Source organism: Equus caballus, chromosome 5 (assembly GCF_041296265.1).
Source record: "Equus caballus isolate H_3958 breed thoroughbred chromosome 5, TB-T2T, whole genome shotgun sequence".
NCBI classification, from domain to species: Eukaryota; Metazoa; Chordata; class Mammalia; order Perissodactyla; family Equidae; genus Equus; species Equus caballus.
Genome location: NC_091688.1, coordinates 21570425 through 21588197, shown reverse-complemented (window position 1 = coordinate 21588197; position 17773 = coordinate 21570425). Strand labels below are relative to the sequence as shown.

General features: G+C 40.5%; 1 protein-coding gene across 3 annotated transcripts in view; it reads left to right on the top strand.

Moving 5' to 3' along the window:
- The window catches only part of CENPF (centromere protein F), a 56985-nt gene that overhangs the window by 19829 nt on the left and 19383 nt on the right, over positions 1-17773 (top strand). For all 3 annotated transcript variants that reach the window (XM_014739664.3, XM_070266685.1, XM_023640731.2), the window contains 5 exons: positions 756-881; positions 2261-2389; positions 5749-5871; positions 11154-11289; positions 13198-16592. In XM_014739664.3, the coding sequence (XP_014595150.2) occupies positions 756-881; positions 2261-2389; positions 5749-5871; positions 11154-11289; positions 13198-16592 (3909 nt within the window). The remainder of the gene's footprint in view (positions 1-755; positions 882-2260; positions 2390-5748; positions 5872-11153; positions 11290-13197; positions 16593-17773) is intronic.

Sequence of the window (17773 nt, the reverse complement as noted above, 5' to 3'; positions counted from 1 at the left end):
GGTAGGGCAGTTTAAGGATTTGAGCACCACGGGGAAGAGTCAGAGGAACGGGTTTCAAGACTTGAAGATTTAAGACCGTTTTGTTCCAATTTAATTTTAGAAGAACATCTTAAATTTTGATGTAATTCATGTTTTAAAAATTAGTTTAAGGATAATTGGCTGTGTAAAAAGGCAAAAGAGTGTTCTTTGTGTTGCTTATGGCAGCTTGGTTAAAAAACAAACAGTTCTGATGTATCTGGAGAACTGTGAACCTCCAGATGTTAAAAATGGCGTCAGTGGGAGCATTGTTCAATTAATATTCAAAATTTCCCACAAAGTCTGTTATGCTTGGAACAGACTACCAGACTGTCCATTGAGGGTATCGGGTACCCTCTGATTATTCCACAGCCTCTAAATTATATGGGTCAACATCACTGCGTTTTAACCTCTCATTTCCAAGCAACAAAATGTTAGATGAATTATTCAGACGTGATTTCTTTTTTCATAGCACAAATTATGAAGTATTTATTTAAATGGTCTCATGTTTTACCCCCTTGCTAATGTTTCCCAAATATAAATTTTATGTGTGCTAAAATAATTATGGTAGTTTTAGTATTTGGCTAATAGTTTTAAACCCAACTTTTTACAAAATAACAATATTAAAACAACGGTAATCTCGAACCAGATCTTGAGACTAATTTTTCTAAAATTCAAAATATTTGCATCTTTCCTTGAATAGTTTTTGTTTTGTATTGAACATTTTTATTTGTTGTCAGTGTACTGCATTGGAACAAAAACTGAAAAAACTCACTGAAGATTTGAGTTGTCAGCGACAAAATGCAGACAGTGCCAAACGTTCTCTGGAACAGAAAATAAGGGAAAAAGAAAAGGAATTTCAAGAGGTAAGGTAAATGGATTCAGGAGTTTGTCCGGAAGGGTATTGTGGGCATTTCATAGTTTCATCATTTGAAAAGAGAAGCTGTTGATCATCTTTTAGGTTGTTCTAGAGAGGAAGTGCTTTGTGAAGAAAAGGTCACTGTATTTTCCTTCACACTTTCCATCTTTTTGTTTTTGATTGGAGAAGGGGCTAGTAGTCAGCATGTTCTTTTTTATCCATGTTTTCTGATTTGTTGGAGATTTGATACTGAGTAGGAAAAGATCATAGCCAGCCCTGGTGGTCTAGTGGCAAAGGTTCGGTGCTCTCACACTGCAGCCCGAGTTTGTTTTCCTGTCAGGGAAGCACACCACCCATTGGTGGTTGTACTGTGGTGGCTGCGTGTTGCTGTGATGCTGAAAGCTATGCCTCCAGTATTTCAAATACCAGTAGGGTCACCCATGGTGGACAGGTTTCAGTGGAGTCTTCCAGACCAAGACAAACTAGGAGCAAGGACTTGGCCACCCATTTCTAAAAAAATTGGCCATGAAAACCCTATGAATGGCAGCAGAGCATTATCTGATAGAGCACCAGAAGATGAGAGGATGGTGCAGAAAGACCGGGCAGGGTTCCACTCTGCTGCACACAGGGTCACTAGGAGTCGGAATCAACTGCATGGCACAAACATCAAAGGAAAGGACCATATTTCTTTGAAACACTCTCTGTTGTGAAGGAAATTGTATTACATTCTATAGGTGTTTTTAGAGCCTGTGGGTTGGAAAATAGGAAATGTAGTTGATGTGGTGGGGAAAGAAGTTGGCAGACAAGTTAGGGCTGAAGATGCTGTTCTACACGTATTGGTACCAGTTTCTGGTGAGTTAGTCTGAAATTGTATCATACAGATTGAAGGTCTATAGTCTTTTAGTTAGAGAAACTGGAAATATTAATCCAGTATCCTTATGTGGTTATCAAAGTTAGTTGGTGGCCTATACTTCCTACCATTCTAAATTGTAAGTGGTATGTGGTCTTTGGTATTTTAAAGCCCGTTTCTGAGTGTATTTGATTTCTCGGCTGAGTTGTGACTATTACAGCTCAGCTCTACTCTCTTTTGCCCCTGGATATTTCAAAAGAGAGATAATTAATTTAAGATTGAGGATGGGGCGGAAACAGGCTAGTTTGCATGTGTTCAACTGGCTGCCTCCTTCCCCTTTCCCACAGAGGCCTGGATTTGATTACTGGGACCAGAGCTCAGGCTGATTATGTTTATCGCTAAGTGGATGGTCAGCCTGGCTCCCTGTTGTCTCCCGCTCTTTCAGTCTAGCATCGCCCTGGCGATGTTTGTGCCTCACCCTGGAAGCTCCCTTTTTAACCAGCGTCGGTGTGATGCGTGTGTGTTTTGCTTTTCAGGAGCTCTCCCGTCAGCAGCGCTCCTTCCACACGCTGGACCAGGAGTGCACTCAGATGAAAGCCAAGCTCACACAGGAGTTACAGCAAGCCAAGAACATGCACAACATCCTACAGGCTGAACTGGATAAAGTAGGGTGCTAGCTTATTTCTCACTCCTTAATAACCCCCGTTTTTCCTTATATGTGTTATTTCTGTACCACAACTGACATTATGATACTTTTAAAGAAGAAATGCTCTATCCTCACTTTCCTTGCTTATCAAAGAGGAGAAGAAACTGAACCTGTCAGGGTCTGGGTTTTCTCATTTACAGAAGGGAGGAGGAAGTGAGGGTCTCAGATCTGAAGGTCTCTGGAGGGCTCTGGTATTCCAGGGGTTCTTGGTCATGTTACCAGGTGGGAGCTATCCCAAGTAGTTTATGCCCCTAAATAGTCAAAGCACTGAAAATTATAATCAGCTCACTTATTTAACACTCATTCCAAAAATGATCTCATCCAGTTTTATGGCTTTACATGTCATCTACATGACAAGGACTCCCATGTTTGTATCTCCAGCCTGGATCTCTGTCCCGAACTTCAGACTTGTGTGTGTGTACCTGATATTTCCACTCGCGTGTCTCATAGGCATCTCACACTTAGCATGTCAGTAATGGAACTCCAGCTGTGGTTTGCAAACTTGTTCCTCCCTTCATCTTCCTCATCCTAGTAAAGAACAATTCCCTTCTTCACAATGCTCAGGCCAAAACCTCCATGTCGTCTTCAACTTTGCTTTTTTTCCTCACACCTCAAAGTAATCCATTAAAACACTGTCTACTCTACCTTTATTTATTTACATGTTTGTGTATTTGTGTATATCTGTGTATATTTGTGTGCATAAGTATATGTGTGTGTATTATATGTATAGTATATCTGAACTTTTTTGTGTTAAGACACAAAATCTATATAGAACAAATGTTTAACGATAAATTGGTATAAGGCATGCTCTCTCGTAATCATTATCTATGTCAGGGGATAGAATCTTGTCAGCCACCCAGAAACTGTGCTGCATACCTCCCTGCTAAGAATCAACCTGACTTATGTCTGTCTGTTTTGTACTGAATATGACTGCTTTCACCAACTCTAGTGCTGTATCTGGTCTAAGATGCCATCATCTCTCACCTGGGTCCCCGTACCAGCCTCCTCACTGGGGTCCCCCCACTTCCTCCTCGCTGTCTGTTTTCAGCCCGCGGCCAGAGCGAGCCTTTCACAGTGTGAGTCAGATCACGTCACTCCTCTACTCAAAACTCTGCAGTTACTCCCGTCTCTCAGAGTAAGAGCCAGGTTCTTCCAAAGGTCTGCAGGACCCTCCGTGGCCTTCCCACCACCTCATGCGCTGACCTCATCTCCCCGCATGCCCCTTGCTGACTCTATTGTAGCCACGTGGCTTCTTGCCGCTGGTGGGCACACCCAGCACCTGACAACTTCGGCTTTGCTCTTGGGGATGCTCTTTCCCCAGACAGCAGGGCTCACGCCTTCACTTTCTTGAGCTTTCTGCTCCGGTGTCACCTTACCAGTGACATCTTCCCTGGGGTCACTACATAGGTCCCCCCTCATTGCTTTCTGTTTACCTTGGTTTATTTTTCTCCACGGGGCGTATCATCCGACATACGAGACAGTTATTTGTTTATTTTTATATTGTCTTCCATCACTCAAATCTTTCCACGAGGACAGAGCTGCGTCTGTTTAGTTCTCTGCTGTGACTATAGCACATAAATCCTGCATATCCGCAGCTTTAAAACGGCAGAACATGCAGTGCCATTGTTCATGCTTTTCTTGACTTGACCCATTTTGCCTGAGAGGGTGACACTGCTTTGAATTTACCCCGAATATGTCGGGTATTCACTTGTTGTCACAGTGTCATCTATGTTCTCAGTGTTTGCTTCTTTGTTTATTTGCTAAAACTAAGGGTTTACCATTTAGGTAGAGTCTCTTATTTTATGAAAAATATATTAACTCTCAAATTCAAGATATAACAGTAGGGCATGTCGGCCTCTCTGAGTAGAGGAACCGAGCGTGGGGGATGGCAGTTGGGACTGGGAGAGCTACCGCTTATCGTCATCCATTATACAGGATGGACTGTCAGGAGTGCTTACAGAGTTATCCTGCTCTCTCTGCATCTTTCCAAGTTTGGTAAAAAGAAAAAAAATCCTCCTTTCCCAGGATAGATTATTAACTGTTTAATGGATTTCCTCCAAGCCCTTTAAATAAAAATACTTTTATAAATATGTAATTGGGGTTTTTTGGTTTGATTTTTGTTTAAAGAGGAATATTCTGTTTGTAGTGTCTGAGCCTTGTTGTTATTGGATGTTTTGTGGTCTATTTAATCACCCCCCTGCTGATGTATGTTTAGTTTCTCAGCATTTTTTGTTCACTGTCACACCGTTGGTCATATCACTGGGCAGGTATCTGTATGCGTGCTGAGAGCCCTTCTGTGGACCAATTTCTCCATGTGAAATTGATGGCTTCAGGGGCATATGTGTTCTATCATTTGTTACATACTGTCACCAAAAACATGTGGTTTACTCTCCCACCAGATGTGAGAGAGGTCCGTTTCCTCCCATCCTTGCTAATAGCAGACAGGTTGGTTTTGCCAACAAAGGAGTGAAAAATGTCGTCTTATCATTGTTTTAATTCATACTTCCTTGATTGTCATTCAGGTTATTTGTTTCAGAAATTTTTTGCCGTTCATATTTTTTTTGCTTTTGTGCTTTTTTGTTTTGTGAGGAAGATTAGCCCTGAGCTAACATCCACTGCCAATCCACCTCCTTTTTTTGCTTGAGGAAGGTTAGCCCTGAGCTAACATCTGTGCCAATCCTCTGCTTTATATGTGGGATGCCTCCACAGCATGGCTGATGAGTGGAGTAGGTTTGCACCTGGGATCTGAATCGGTGAACCCTGTGCTGCCAGAGTGGAACTCACAGAACTTTAATCACTTGGCCACAAGGCTGGCCCCATCATTCATATTTTTTAAATAAAATTTTCTGTTTCTATCCTTTGCTCTTTTTAAAAATTGGTTTGTCTTTTTGTAAATGAAATCATAGAAGTGCTTTACTTATTGTGTTATGGATGTCTCATTTTTATTCTATTGTATGGTATGTTCTCCTAGTCTGTTTCTTATCTCAACTTTTTTTGGGGGGTTGTTTCTTACTATTTAGTTGTTTTATTTTTCATGGTTAAATTTTTTTCCTTCGTGGCTTCCTCCCCAAACCCAGCCTTTTTCGTCTCTCAAATGCTGTTGCTAAGTGATGTCACAGGTTGATATGATGGCATTTTAAGTTAAACTTATGGTGCTGTATTTAACAGTCTTGACCAAAATTATATATTGTGTCTCAACCAATAGCGATGGCATCAATTTTTTTAATCCATGATTTGTTTTTTGTTATCGAAGAGTAAATGACTATGTAAAAAGTAAAGTACATAAAAATGAAACTTTGCCTTGTTTTCTCGTTGTAGGGCACATCAGCGAAGCACCAGCTAGAAAAAAATTTGGAAGAGTTTAAGCAGAAGTTCAGCAGAACTGAGCAGGCGTTTCAGGCGAGTCAGATCAAGGAAAATGAGCTGAGGCGAAGCAGTGAGGTGAGTGAGGGGCAGAGACGCAAATGCAGCTGTTTCTGTGCAGAACGAAGAGGAAGGGTCAAAGAGAATTTCCACACCGTTTTTCAGTGGGTTTTCATGACCCTACATAATTTTTTTTTTTTTATTTGCCACAGGTGAGTATTACAAAGTATTTTTTTATACAACCTATAACATAGAACATAAGTGCTTTTTTTGCTTTCTATTCCATTATAATTACTAATTTGCATGTAGCAATTATAGGAAACCTTGACTTCTATTAAGAACACGCACTCCTTTTTTTTTTTAAGATTGTTTTAGACCACCTGGGAGGTGGAAGGATGGAAGAAAGTGAAGGATTTTCCAAATGGAAAGAAAAAGAAATTGGCGATGGGACATATAATGTAAATCTCTTTTCCAGGGGTTAACTTCTGAGTCATCAAAGATTAAAAACCTTGTGGAAAATAATAGATTTCAATGAATAAAAGTAATGACAAAGAGTTTCTACATTTAAAATTCTTATAAAAACATGAAGTTATTGTACATTATGTTACTCTGGCTTCAAAAGTCAGCACTAACCTTAGTGTTGAGCCTGTGCAAGCGTGGTTGACTGTGTCTTTGGAGATTCATGCTTTTTATACAGAATGGTGGATGAGGTATTCCTGATGGCATGGATATGAGGAGGACCCTGATGTTGCTTCTACCGATAGGATTTTATCCATACTTAACTTTAATTTGGCTTCTCCCTGAATTTATTTAGTAGCCTGGTGTTTATTTTAAAGGGCGTAATTAAGAACCATTTCGGGATGGTTAATGGGCTGAAACAATTCGAATAGAGCCATAAATCAGCGTTGTAATTTTACAAAGAAGCACAGGCGAACAGAAGTTTCTTTTCCTTCAGCTGTCACAGGAAAGAATCTTTTCCCCTTATTCTTTAAATATTTTGCAATCACTTTTTTAGACTGTAGAGATTCCTTTTTTAAAAAATTCTCTCTAAAGAACAGTTACTTATCCAGTTGAGGAAAATCTAAATGGACTTATCCCCATGGCTTTGAAGAATGTAGCGTGATTGTAAGATCAGAGCAGCTGTCGGTAGCAGACTCTTGTGAAAGCATCCAGCCTCAGAGGGTAATCCTGCTGGAGACAGCAGGCCACAGCTCCAGGAACCCAACTGCAAGAAAACTTCATATCAGATGATGGTTTCATCAGCGAACGTTTTCAAATGGAAGTGTTTGTTTCAGCAAAACAAATGTTTGCCTTTTGGCCAGTGGGGACCAACCAACAGATGCTTCTGCTCACATTTCCACAGGCAGACTGGCACCGAACTCTTCCCTCTGTGAGCTTCCCTTTCAGCCAGGAGCTCTCCCGCGACTCCACTGGCTGCTTGGTGGAAACATTTTGTAAAAGCAATCGTCTGGTTAAGAGGGTCCAAACGCTTGTGAAGCTGCTTGCTTGGCCAAGGCGCAGCAGTGGGCTGGACGTTGCCTTGCAGGTGTTTCTGAAGACTTGTGCATCCCCGCAGGGTCTGGTTTGTCAGCTGTAGAGCTGTCCACGATGAACTCCAGCCTGGACCGAGTTAAATGCCTATCGTGTTGCATTTATATTTCATTGATTGCTGCGTCCAATGAGGGCGGTCATGTGGAAGTGCCTAGCACAGGGCCAGGGAATTCATTTAGTATTTGTCTTAATTTATGTGTGTGTGTGTGCATGTGCGTGTGTCTTCTTTTGAGGATGATATCAAGAATTCAAAGGATTTGGCTGACTCTTGCATTTTGAATTGGGATTGGGGTCAGAAGAGTGCTTTACCCAGTTAGAGAGTGGTATAACTTAGTGGTAAAATGTTGGTGGCTTTAGTGAGTGAGATCTGAAATTGCATTGCTTTTCTGCCACCTACCTGCTGTGTGACCTTGGGACAATGACTTACCCTTTCTGATTCTGACTTTCCTTATTTGCCTATAGGGACTAATAATACCCCTCCCTTTTCAAAGCTGTATTAAGGATTAAATTAAATTTTGTAGGTAAAAGGCTTAGACCAGTGCTCAGCACACAAATGCTCAGTAAATTATTGCAGTCCACCTGCTCATTCCTTTCATCTTCACAACTGTTGTGACCTTGTGTGCTGTCACCCAAAGTCACAGAAAGTCCTGAGCAGGGGCAGTGCATTTGAGATGTTTCTCATTTAAAATTGTGCCTGTTCTACTATTCTTTCACTCTGCGTATCTTTCTGTATCTAGTTATAAGTAAGTACAAGCAAGTTTAGCGTGCTTATAGGTTTTGGATGCCGAAATAATGTGACAGTTGTACTGAAATTTTACTTGTCTGTGTTTAGCAAACTAATATGCTGCTCACAATGAGAAACCGTCGGTAGTGGAAACGTGATTTAATGGCCCAACCAAGGGTACAGTTAACATTTAGTGTCAAAGTGAATGGAGGGTTTAGAGAAGCTGCTCGTCCAGCATCCAGTGGCTGCCCATGTCATTGTGGTTAGCAGTAATAGAGCATCATTTGACAGCCAAGATGAGGGAATGCTTGCTTGGGGACCTTCTCAAGCGTGGGGATCTATATTACACCAGGTCCTCTAAGGAGCTTTGGCTGGCAGGGAAGAATGATGCAGTGGAAGGCGAGAAACACATCCTTTGCATCCATCCTTTGTTCACGGTATAGACTTAGCCCCAGCAGGGGACGTATTAAGCTTCATTCATGGATGGGATCAAGAAGTGCCACACTGTAGCTGAAATGTGTTTTGTCTGGCCCTGGGAAATGGTGCTTCCCCTGCTACTGCTAAACCGAAGTTGATCTTGGTGGAATTGCTTGCTTAAGCTCTCACGCTGGCTTGTGGTTACGGGGATTTTTGTTGTGTTTTTCCAGACTAGTGCCCAACTCTGCACACCCTGGGAGGATGCAAGAGATGCCTAGGAGAATAGATCCTTGTATGCTTAACTCATTGTTGATAATGAACTACCCAGTCAAGTCTTAAGTGGCTGTAGCCTTGCAGAAAACTAATTGCTGATGGATGGCAGCCTACAGCTCCATTTTCAGATGCTCATTTTCTAAATTCTGGCCTTTTAAAATTCTTGGGTTGGTCATAGCCATAGCATTATAAGCCTGCTGGGTCCCAGGATTGGCTGAAAATTTCTTCGTTAGAAACAAATATTTACGGAGCTAATGCCAATGTAGAGAAAGACATGTTAATCTTGCCAATGAGCGCACTATTCATTTAAACGTCTCTCAATATGGACAAAGATAGATAGAGACCACCAGATACATAAACATACGTTGCCCCCTCCCTGCCTGGCTCCCCCCCCCCCACCTTTTCTCCTTCTTTTTACCTTCCTTCCTCCTATTGGGTTGTACCCAGCTTTGCACACAGTGTCTTCTCAAACTTCTTGTCACACCTCTAGATGTAGATGCCATTTGATTAACTTTTTAGAGTAAGAAAATATTTTATAAGTTGCAAAATAACAATGCTAAGTCAACCCAGGTGGTTAAATTCTAGCGATGCTCTTACCTTGGACTCATTCAGCTGTTCTTAGCATTGATCACATGGCAATGGCTGCTGTTAAATTTTGGGAAGGAATACTAATAATAATGCTCCATTACCCTTGTTAAAATGCTTTAAGGTATTTTTCCTTTCACATCTGTGGTCTCATTTGAGTGGTGATTATTCTGAGCCTGAAGAGCAAACAAGCAATTATAGTTTCTGTAGTTTAATGATGCTAGTTTAAGTCAATAACATCGTTGCACCTTCATGATCATTCTTTGCAGAATTTAACACTGACTGGTACAAACATTGGCCTCTCAGTCTTGAGGTCAGTTGGAGCTGCCCTTTAGTCCTGATCGATCTCTTAATTTGGTAGAGTGTGGGTTGAGCTCATGGAAGGGAGGCAGGATTAGGACAAAGGAGATGGGAGTGGAACTGCAACAGACTCTGTCTTATTTTGATGGTGAAATGAATCTACATACATGAGTACAGCAGCTGCCAGCAAGTTTTCAAGTACTTTCTACTAGCCAGATTCTCCCTCTTCTTGAATTTGGCTTAGCTGCATCAGTACCCATCTGCTGGTAGTAACCAGACTGATAATTGAAGGCAGCCTTCCAGCACAGCGTTGCCAGGGCCATCTGTTTTCTAACGGTGCAGTAGGGTTTTGGAGGATGGGTCTTAATTGTTTCTTTAAGATTCAAAATTTTCCTCTGCTTCTCAGAGGGGTATTTTTGGAATGCGGTTTTATAATAAGTTAGCTCTATGAATTTTTTGTCCCCCCAGGATGTGAGGTGCTTGGTTCTGTCAGTTTGTAGCGCTATGTGCCAATTCCCCGTGGTCCACACGGTGGCATAGAATATAGGCTGAGATATTTATCAGCTATAAAATCGTCTAAGGTTGAAACACAGGTTGAGGAATATGGATAGAGGATTTATAAAATTTATTATGCAAGTCATATTTGGTTAATAAGCAATAGCGTTTCTATTTGGCATATAAATATTGCTTGGTTTTAAGATTCAGAAAAATATCCAGGTCTGCCTAGTAATAGAACGGAAGTGCATGTGTGTCTCTGTCACTTTGTTGCACATCGATGAATGGATTCTTCATTTCATCAGGTACCCAAAAAGCCTGTTTTCGTTGTGGAAGCTCAAATTCCCCATCTAAAATTAATTCTTTCTTCCATGATCCAGCCCTTTGCTTTCCTGTAGCATACGCCACCTTTTTTGTATTTTAGCACATCCTGATGTGTGTTAAGTGGTTGGTATAACATCTTCCCCCACTGGGGGACCTGCCCTCAGGGCAGAGACTCAGTCTTATTTATATGTGCATCTTTATAATGCCCATTCCAGCAGCTTGCACATTGCATATTTTCTTCATAAACATTTATTAAAGGTCGTTTTACTCATAAAGACAGCCCCATAGCAGTGAACCTTAAGATGGTTTTAATGACAAGTAAAAATGTGTCACGTGGATTTTTTGGTCCTTCAGCACCACAGACCTCTGAGAAGGTATTAAGGCTTTTCCTTATGAGCTAACTCTTTAACAAGCATAGAGACATCCAGAAAGTTCAAAGAAATCTGTTTCTTAAAGGAAAAAGATTATCGTCAGTTTTGGGTTTTGTGCTTTGTGGTTTTTCTTTTGACTTTTATTCATAAATCATTTGATTGAAGTAAGAATGTCTAACTCCATTAAGTGCTCAAAGGGAAAGTGTGATTTCTCCCACAGAGAGAGAAACTAACAGTTCCTTTAGGGACCCTTCCGAAGGAAGAAGTCATAACTGGCTTGAGTGTTGTTTTGATTATAACCAACTGAATGTGTCCTTCAGGAAATGAAGAAGGAAAACAGCCTCCTCAAGAGTCAGTCTGAGCAAAGGGCCAGAGAAGTGTGCCATCTGGAGGAAGAACTGAAGAAGGCCAAGCAGTGTTTGAGTCAGAGCCAGAATTTGGCAGAAGAAATGAAGGGTAAGTAAGCTTTGTGTTTTAGGGTTATATCTCTAAGCTCATGTTCCCCTGAGGGAGGATGGATGGCATTAGAAACTTCTCTGAATTTTTCCGTATATTCTCCCAGAAAGATATCTGCAGTTAGCAAGGAGAAAGTTTTCCTTCTTCCACTTTTTAGTTTCCACAGTGATAGTTGGCCATTTTTTATATTGGAACACGTTGAGTCCCAAATTGCCTGGCTTTTCAGCACAACAGAAGGGTAAATATTTTCCACACAGAAGTAAATTATCAGTGCTGTCTCTTGCCCCAGAGTGCTATTCTTTGTGTCTCAAGCGTGTTAGTTATGTCTAGACAGCTCATCTCCCCACTCATTACCATTTCCCTGATAATGGAAAAAACCCTATATTAAATACTTGTTTTCTCAGCCCTTAATGACCGTTGTTTTTTGATGACTTACTTCACTGAATGATTTTATTTCCTTACTTTCTGTAGAGCCGCAGAGTTATGCTATACACGCCAGATGAATCCACCGTTAGTTTCATGTTTATTTCTATGGACCATATGTCTTTTACTTACATTTTTTCTCACCTGAGGTATTTGCATGTCTAGGATTTCTTATGACCTGACCTGTGGAATGTGTGTCACACTTCTCTGTGACTGTTTTCTTTTTGTAAATTCTCATCTCCCCAAGGCAGCTTTCACTTTTTCCATGGCAGTCAGTAGAAATGTCAGTCTTCAGCTTTCTTGAAAGAAAACTATCAGAAAAGGAAGGATTAGAGCATGTTTCAGTGTTGGTCACCAGTGTCGTCGTTTGAGGTCCTCACAAGCAAAGTGGATTGCTAGCCCTTGTGGCGCCATCTCCACGAGCCATCAACTCTCAGCGGGTTAAAAATAGGACTTGTTTTCCATCCACTGTAACATCTGAGGTTATAATACGTGCTACCTTTATCATCTGCCTTTGAGATTCTCAACTTGTTTTCCCCCGACATTCTTGAGGAATATGAAGCCTTCCCATCACTGTTGAGTGAAAGAATTATGGTTATTCTCAACTAGGGAGGGGCCAGTGGGTTGAAGCGGGTTATTAGGCAGAAAACACTGTGGTAATGGAGTTTGAAAAATCTTACAGGTGATTCTCATATTCATAGATACCCCCGTTATTGTGAGGGGCTGGGCTGTGGGTGACGTTGTTCCTTTGTAATACATATAAGCCTTGAGAGCTACTGGTATACAGCATCACTTACTCTTTTCTATTTAAGCCCGATCCTGTGGATTTTTGGCTAAAACGGTGGGGTAGTTATTTACTTTTCTGGGAAATCAGAATTCCTCCATAGTGAAGTAGGATATTTCCATTTCAGTGCGGCTCTTGTCACAGTGTTCTCGCTTTGAATAAGTATTTCAAAAGGGGAAAAATACACATATACATAAACAGAAAAGAAAGGAAAGCTTCAAGTGCTTAGGAAAATAATCCACTGGTATTTTATACAACAACACTTGAGTAAGCTACTTAGAAGATGAAGAAATATATTACCATCCTTAAAAGGACTGTCTTCTTATTGTCTTTATATAATTAGATAATTATCAGATAGATCTGCTTTCCAGGAGGGACCCAGGTAATAATGCCAATTTTTTTTTTTAAAGATTTTATTTTTCCGGTACATAGTTGTATATTTTCTTTTAGTTGTGGGTCCTCCTAATTGTGGTGTGTGGGATGCTGCCTCAGCATGGCTTGATGAATAGTGCCGTGTCCACACCCAGGATCTGAACTGGCAAAACCCTGGGGCCGCATGAACTTAACCACTCAGCCATGGGGCCAGCCCCTAATGCCAATTTTTATAGGGCTTGAAAAGCCATTTTAGAGTTTAGAATTCTTGTAGAATAAATATTTATTAAAAACATGACAACTTAATAAAATTTATTTCTTTTTAATAGCTAAGACTACCTCTCAGGAAACCATGTTAAGAGATCTTCAAGAAAAAATAAATCAGCAAGAGAATTCCTTGACTTTAGAAAAACTGAAGCTTGCCTTGGCTGATCTGGAAAAGCAGCGAGATTGTTCTCAAGACCTTTTGAAGAAAAGGGAACATCACATTGAACAACTGAACGATAAGTTAAGCAAAACCGAAAGAGAGTCTGAAGCTTTATTGACTGCTTTGGAGTTAAAAAAGAAAGAATGTGAGGAATTGAAAGAAGAGAAAACTCTGTTTTCTCGTTGTAAAAGTGAAAATGAACAACTTTTAAGTCAGATGAAATCAGAAAAGGAAAGCTTGCAGAGTAAAGTCAATCATTTGGAAACTTGTCTTAAGACCCAACAAATAAAAAGTCACGAATACAACGAGAGGGTCAGAACATTAGAGATGGAAAGAGAAAACCTAAACGTTGAGATCAGAAACCTTCGCAACACAATAGACAGCAAGACTGTGGAGGTAGAGACACAGAAGCAAGCTTATGTAGAACTACACCAGAAAGCTGAGTTCTCAGACCAGAAACATAGGAAGGAAATGGAAAATATGTGTTTGAAAGTTTCTCAGCTCACTGGGCAAGTGGAAGATCTAGAACACAAGCTTCAGTTACTGTCAAGTGAAATAATGGACAAAGACCAGCGTTACCAAGACCTGCGTGCTGAATGTGAGAGCCTCAGAGATCAGCTAAAATCCAAAGATTCTTCTCTAGTGACAAATGAGGCTCACCACAGAAGTCTTTTGGCTTTTGAACAGCAGTCTGCAATGAGTAACTCCTTTGTGAATATAATTGGAGAACAAGAAAGCGTGCCTTCAGAAAGGAGCGAATGCCCTTTAAAAGTGGACCAAAGTCCCAAAACTTCATCCGTCTTACAACACAGAGTCGTTTCTCTTGAATTTTCATTAGAGTCTCAAAAGCAGATGAACTCAGATCTCCAAAAGCAGTGTGAAGAGTTGGTGCAAATCAGAGGAGAAATAGAAGAAAATCTCATCAAAGCAGAACAGATGCATCAAAGTTTTGTGGCTGAAACAAGTCAACGCATTAGTAAGTTACAAGAAGACACTTCTGTTCATCAGAATGTTGTTGCCGAAACTTTAGTTGCCCTGGAGGACAAGGAAAGGGAGTTGCAGCTTTTGAATGAAAAATTGGAAACTGAGCAAGCAGAGACTCAAGAATTGAAAAAGAGCAACCATTTACTTCAAGAAGCTCTGAAGGAGCTACAACTTTTGTCTGAAACTCTGAGCTCGGAGAAGAAGGAAATGAGTTCCGTCATTTCTCTAAATAAAAGGGAAATCGAAGAGCTGACCCAGGAGAATGGGACTCTCAAGGAGATTAATGCAGCCTTAAATCAAGAGAAGATCAACCTACTCCAAAAAAGTGAGAGTTTTTCAAACTGCATAGATGAAAGAGACAGAAGCATCTCAGAGTTAGCTAATCAGTACCAGCAAGAAAGACTTATTTTACTACAAAAATGTGAAGAAACAGGAAATGCATTTGAGGATCTTAATGAAAAATATAAAGCTGCTCAAGAAAAGAACTCTAAATTAGAAAGCTTGCTAAATGAATGCACTAGTGTTTGTGAAAATAAGAAAAATGAGTTGGAACAGCTCAAGGAAGCATTTGCAAGGGAACACCAAGCATTTGTAACAAAATTAGCTTTAGCCGAAGAAAGAAACCAGAATCTAATACTAGAGTTAGGGGCAGTGCAGCAAGATCTGAGATCCGAGATTACAGATATCCAAAACAATTCCAAGAGTGAGGCTGATGGTTTAAAGCAAGAAATTGTGACTTTGAAGGAAGAACAAAGCAAGATGCAACAGGAAGTTAATGCCTTATTACAAGAGAATGAGCACCTGATAAAGTTAATGAAGACTGAGCATGAGCATCAAAATCTGGAATTGGAACCGGCTAGGGACTCAGTGAAAGAAAGAGAGAGTGAGATAAATAGATGTGATCTTCAACTTCCGATGGATCTTGAAGTGGAAGATACTTCTCTAGACAGTTATAAGGCACAATTGGCACAATTAGAAGCTAAGATAAGAAATATGGAATTAAAACTTCAGGAAAGTGAGGAAGAAAAGGAGTGCCTGCAGCGTGAATTACAGACAATTAGAGGAGAATTACAAACTGGAAGTTTGCAACAGGTAACCCAGTCTCAAGAAGTTAGAGGCCTTAAAGATACAGAAGAACAGTATATTTCGGTGCTTCACGAGTTGTCAACGAGTCAAAATGACAACGCACACCTGCAGTGCTCTTTACAAACAGCCATGAACAAACTGAATGAGCTCGAGAAGTTGTGTGAGGTACTGCGGGTCGAAAAGTTTGAACTAATATCTGAGCTGAATGATTCAAGATCAGAATGTATCACAGCAACTAGTAAAATGGCAGGAGAGGTAGAGAAACTAGTGAATGAAGTTAAAATGTTAAACGATGAAAATGATCTTCTCCAAGGTGAGTTCGTGAAAGAAATGCCAGAAGGTGAATTTGGTGAACAGCAAAATGAGCAGAAGTCTGTGGCCGTAAATCCTTTGGATGACGGTGATTTCTGTGAGCCCTTGACATTGTCAAACAAAGAGGTTCAGATGCACTTTGCTGAATTACAGGAGAAATTCTCCTCTTTACAAAGCGAACACAAAATTTTACATGACCAGCACTGTCAAATGAGTGCTAAGATGTCACAGCTACAGTCCTATGTTGACATGTTAAAGGCTGAAAATTCAGTCTTGTCAACGAGTCTGAGAAACTCTCAAGGTGACTTGGTGAAGGAGGAAATGCCGGGACCTAGGGAGGGGCGTTTTCTGTCATTGTCATTCTCTTGTGTGACTGACAGCTCTAGTATTACAAGTCTGGGAGAATCCTCCTTTTACAAAGAACTTTTGGAACACACAGGGGAAGCATCCCTTTTGAATAATTTAGAGGGGGATGTTTCGGCAAACCGATCTCCTGCAGAGGAGGCATCTTCCAGCAGTCTGGAGGAGGAGGTTCTGACCAAGACAGACATCCCACCTGCCCCAGCGAGGACTATTGAAGAACTGGAGACCCTCTGTCAGATGTATCGGCAGTCCCTCCAGAAGCTAGAAGAGAAAATGGAAAGTCAAGGGATTATGAAAAATAAGGAAATTGAAGAGCTCGAACAGTTATTAAGTTGTGAAAGGAAAGAGCTTGACTGTCTTCGGGAACAGTATTTGTCAGAAAATGAACAGTGGCAACAGAAGCTGACAAGCGTGACTATGGAGATGGAATCCAAGTTGGCGGCAGAAAAGAAACAGACGGAACAACTGTCACTTGAGCTTGAAGTAGCGCGACTCCAGCTACAAGGTCTGGACTTAAGTTCTCGATCTTTGCTTGGCGCGGACGTAGAGGATGTAAGTAACATGGGCTGTACGTGCTGTTTCTCTAATTACATGCCTAGTAGGCACTCAATGAATGTTTGTTGAGTTGAAATCTACGTTAAATCTAAATTAAAATATTTTTAGGATTCAGGACATAAAAACCAAATATACCAAAGTTTTTTGAAAACAAACCAGAACTTTAGGAAAATGAGTAAACCTTGCTTGAGGGGTATGTTTTTATTGTAATTACATTTAAACACTATTAAGTGGGAAATTACTAAAGATGTTTTTAAATTCTGGAGAAAGTGATATTAGGGAGTCAGAAAGTCTTCAGGATGTGTATGGGTTGTTACTCTTTGTAAGTTAATAAAGCACATTTAAGTATTAAGTTAGGGCTAATATGATATGAATTTTAACCTCTCCTGCTCTTTTCAGACTATTTTTAATGTTATAGTTACAGTCATGATGCTAAATATAGGAGTTTATTACATATTATTGAGTAATTTTCTAACAAATTTGCTCTGATACAAATCTATGATTTGGTATCAGTCATTTAAAGAGACATTTCTTTCCTTATTGAATATGAAATTGTTTGGTTACTTATAACTTTGTCCTTTCTAGTCGACCAGTTAAGCTAATACAGCTGCTCAGTTGACGAGTCTCGCTGACTCTCTCTGTCCACCTCTGTAAGGTGGGGGGCAGGTGGGGAGGGTGCAACCGTAGTCGTCACAGCACCAGATCCCCATTTTACAGACGAGAGGAAGGTGAGGCCCAGACATGTGATTGATCCAGGAGTGTGGATTGTCAGTGCTGGATCTCTGATTAGTCCTTGGGCTGGGAATCTGGTCAGGAAGCCTTGCTGCCTTCTCTTTTTGAAGAATATCATAAGTAGTAAAGATGGAAGTTGAGCATTTTGTGTGGAATTTGTTAGCCTCTTTTTTGATAATCACCAAGAGAAATTTTATATTTAGGCTACCTAGAATATTCCTAGCAAGAAAAAAAATATGAAATTTAGATACATCACAATTTAGATGACTAAATAACTCATCTGAAGGGTTTGTCCTTTTGATAGATGCCTTACCCAGGACCTCATCCCAGACGACACCTACTGATGTTTGTTTAATTCTGTTGAATATTTGAATGGAGAGAGGAGAATGTGCCGGGAGGCATACCATTTGAAGAGATGTATTTAGCAGAAGAAAGTAGCCAGTTTA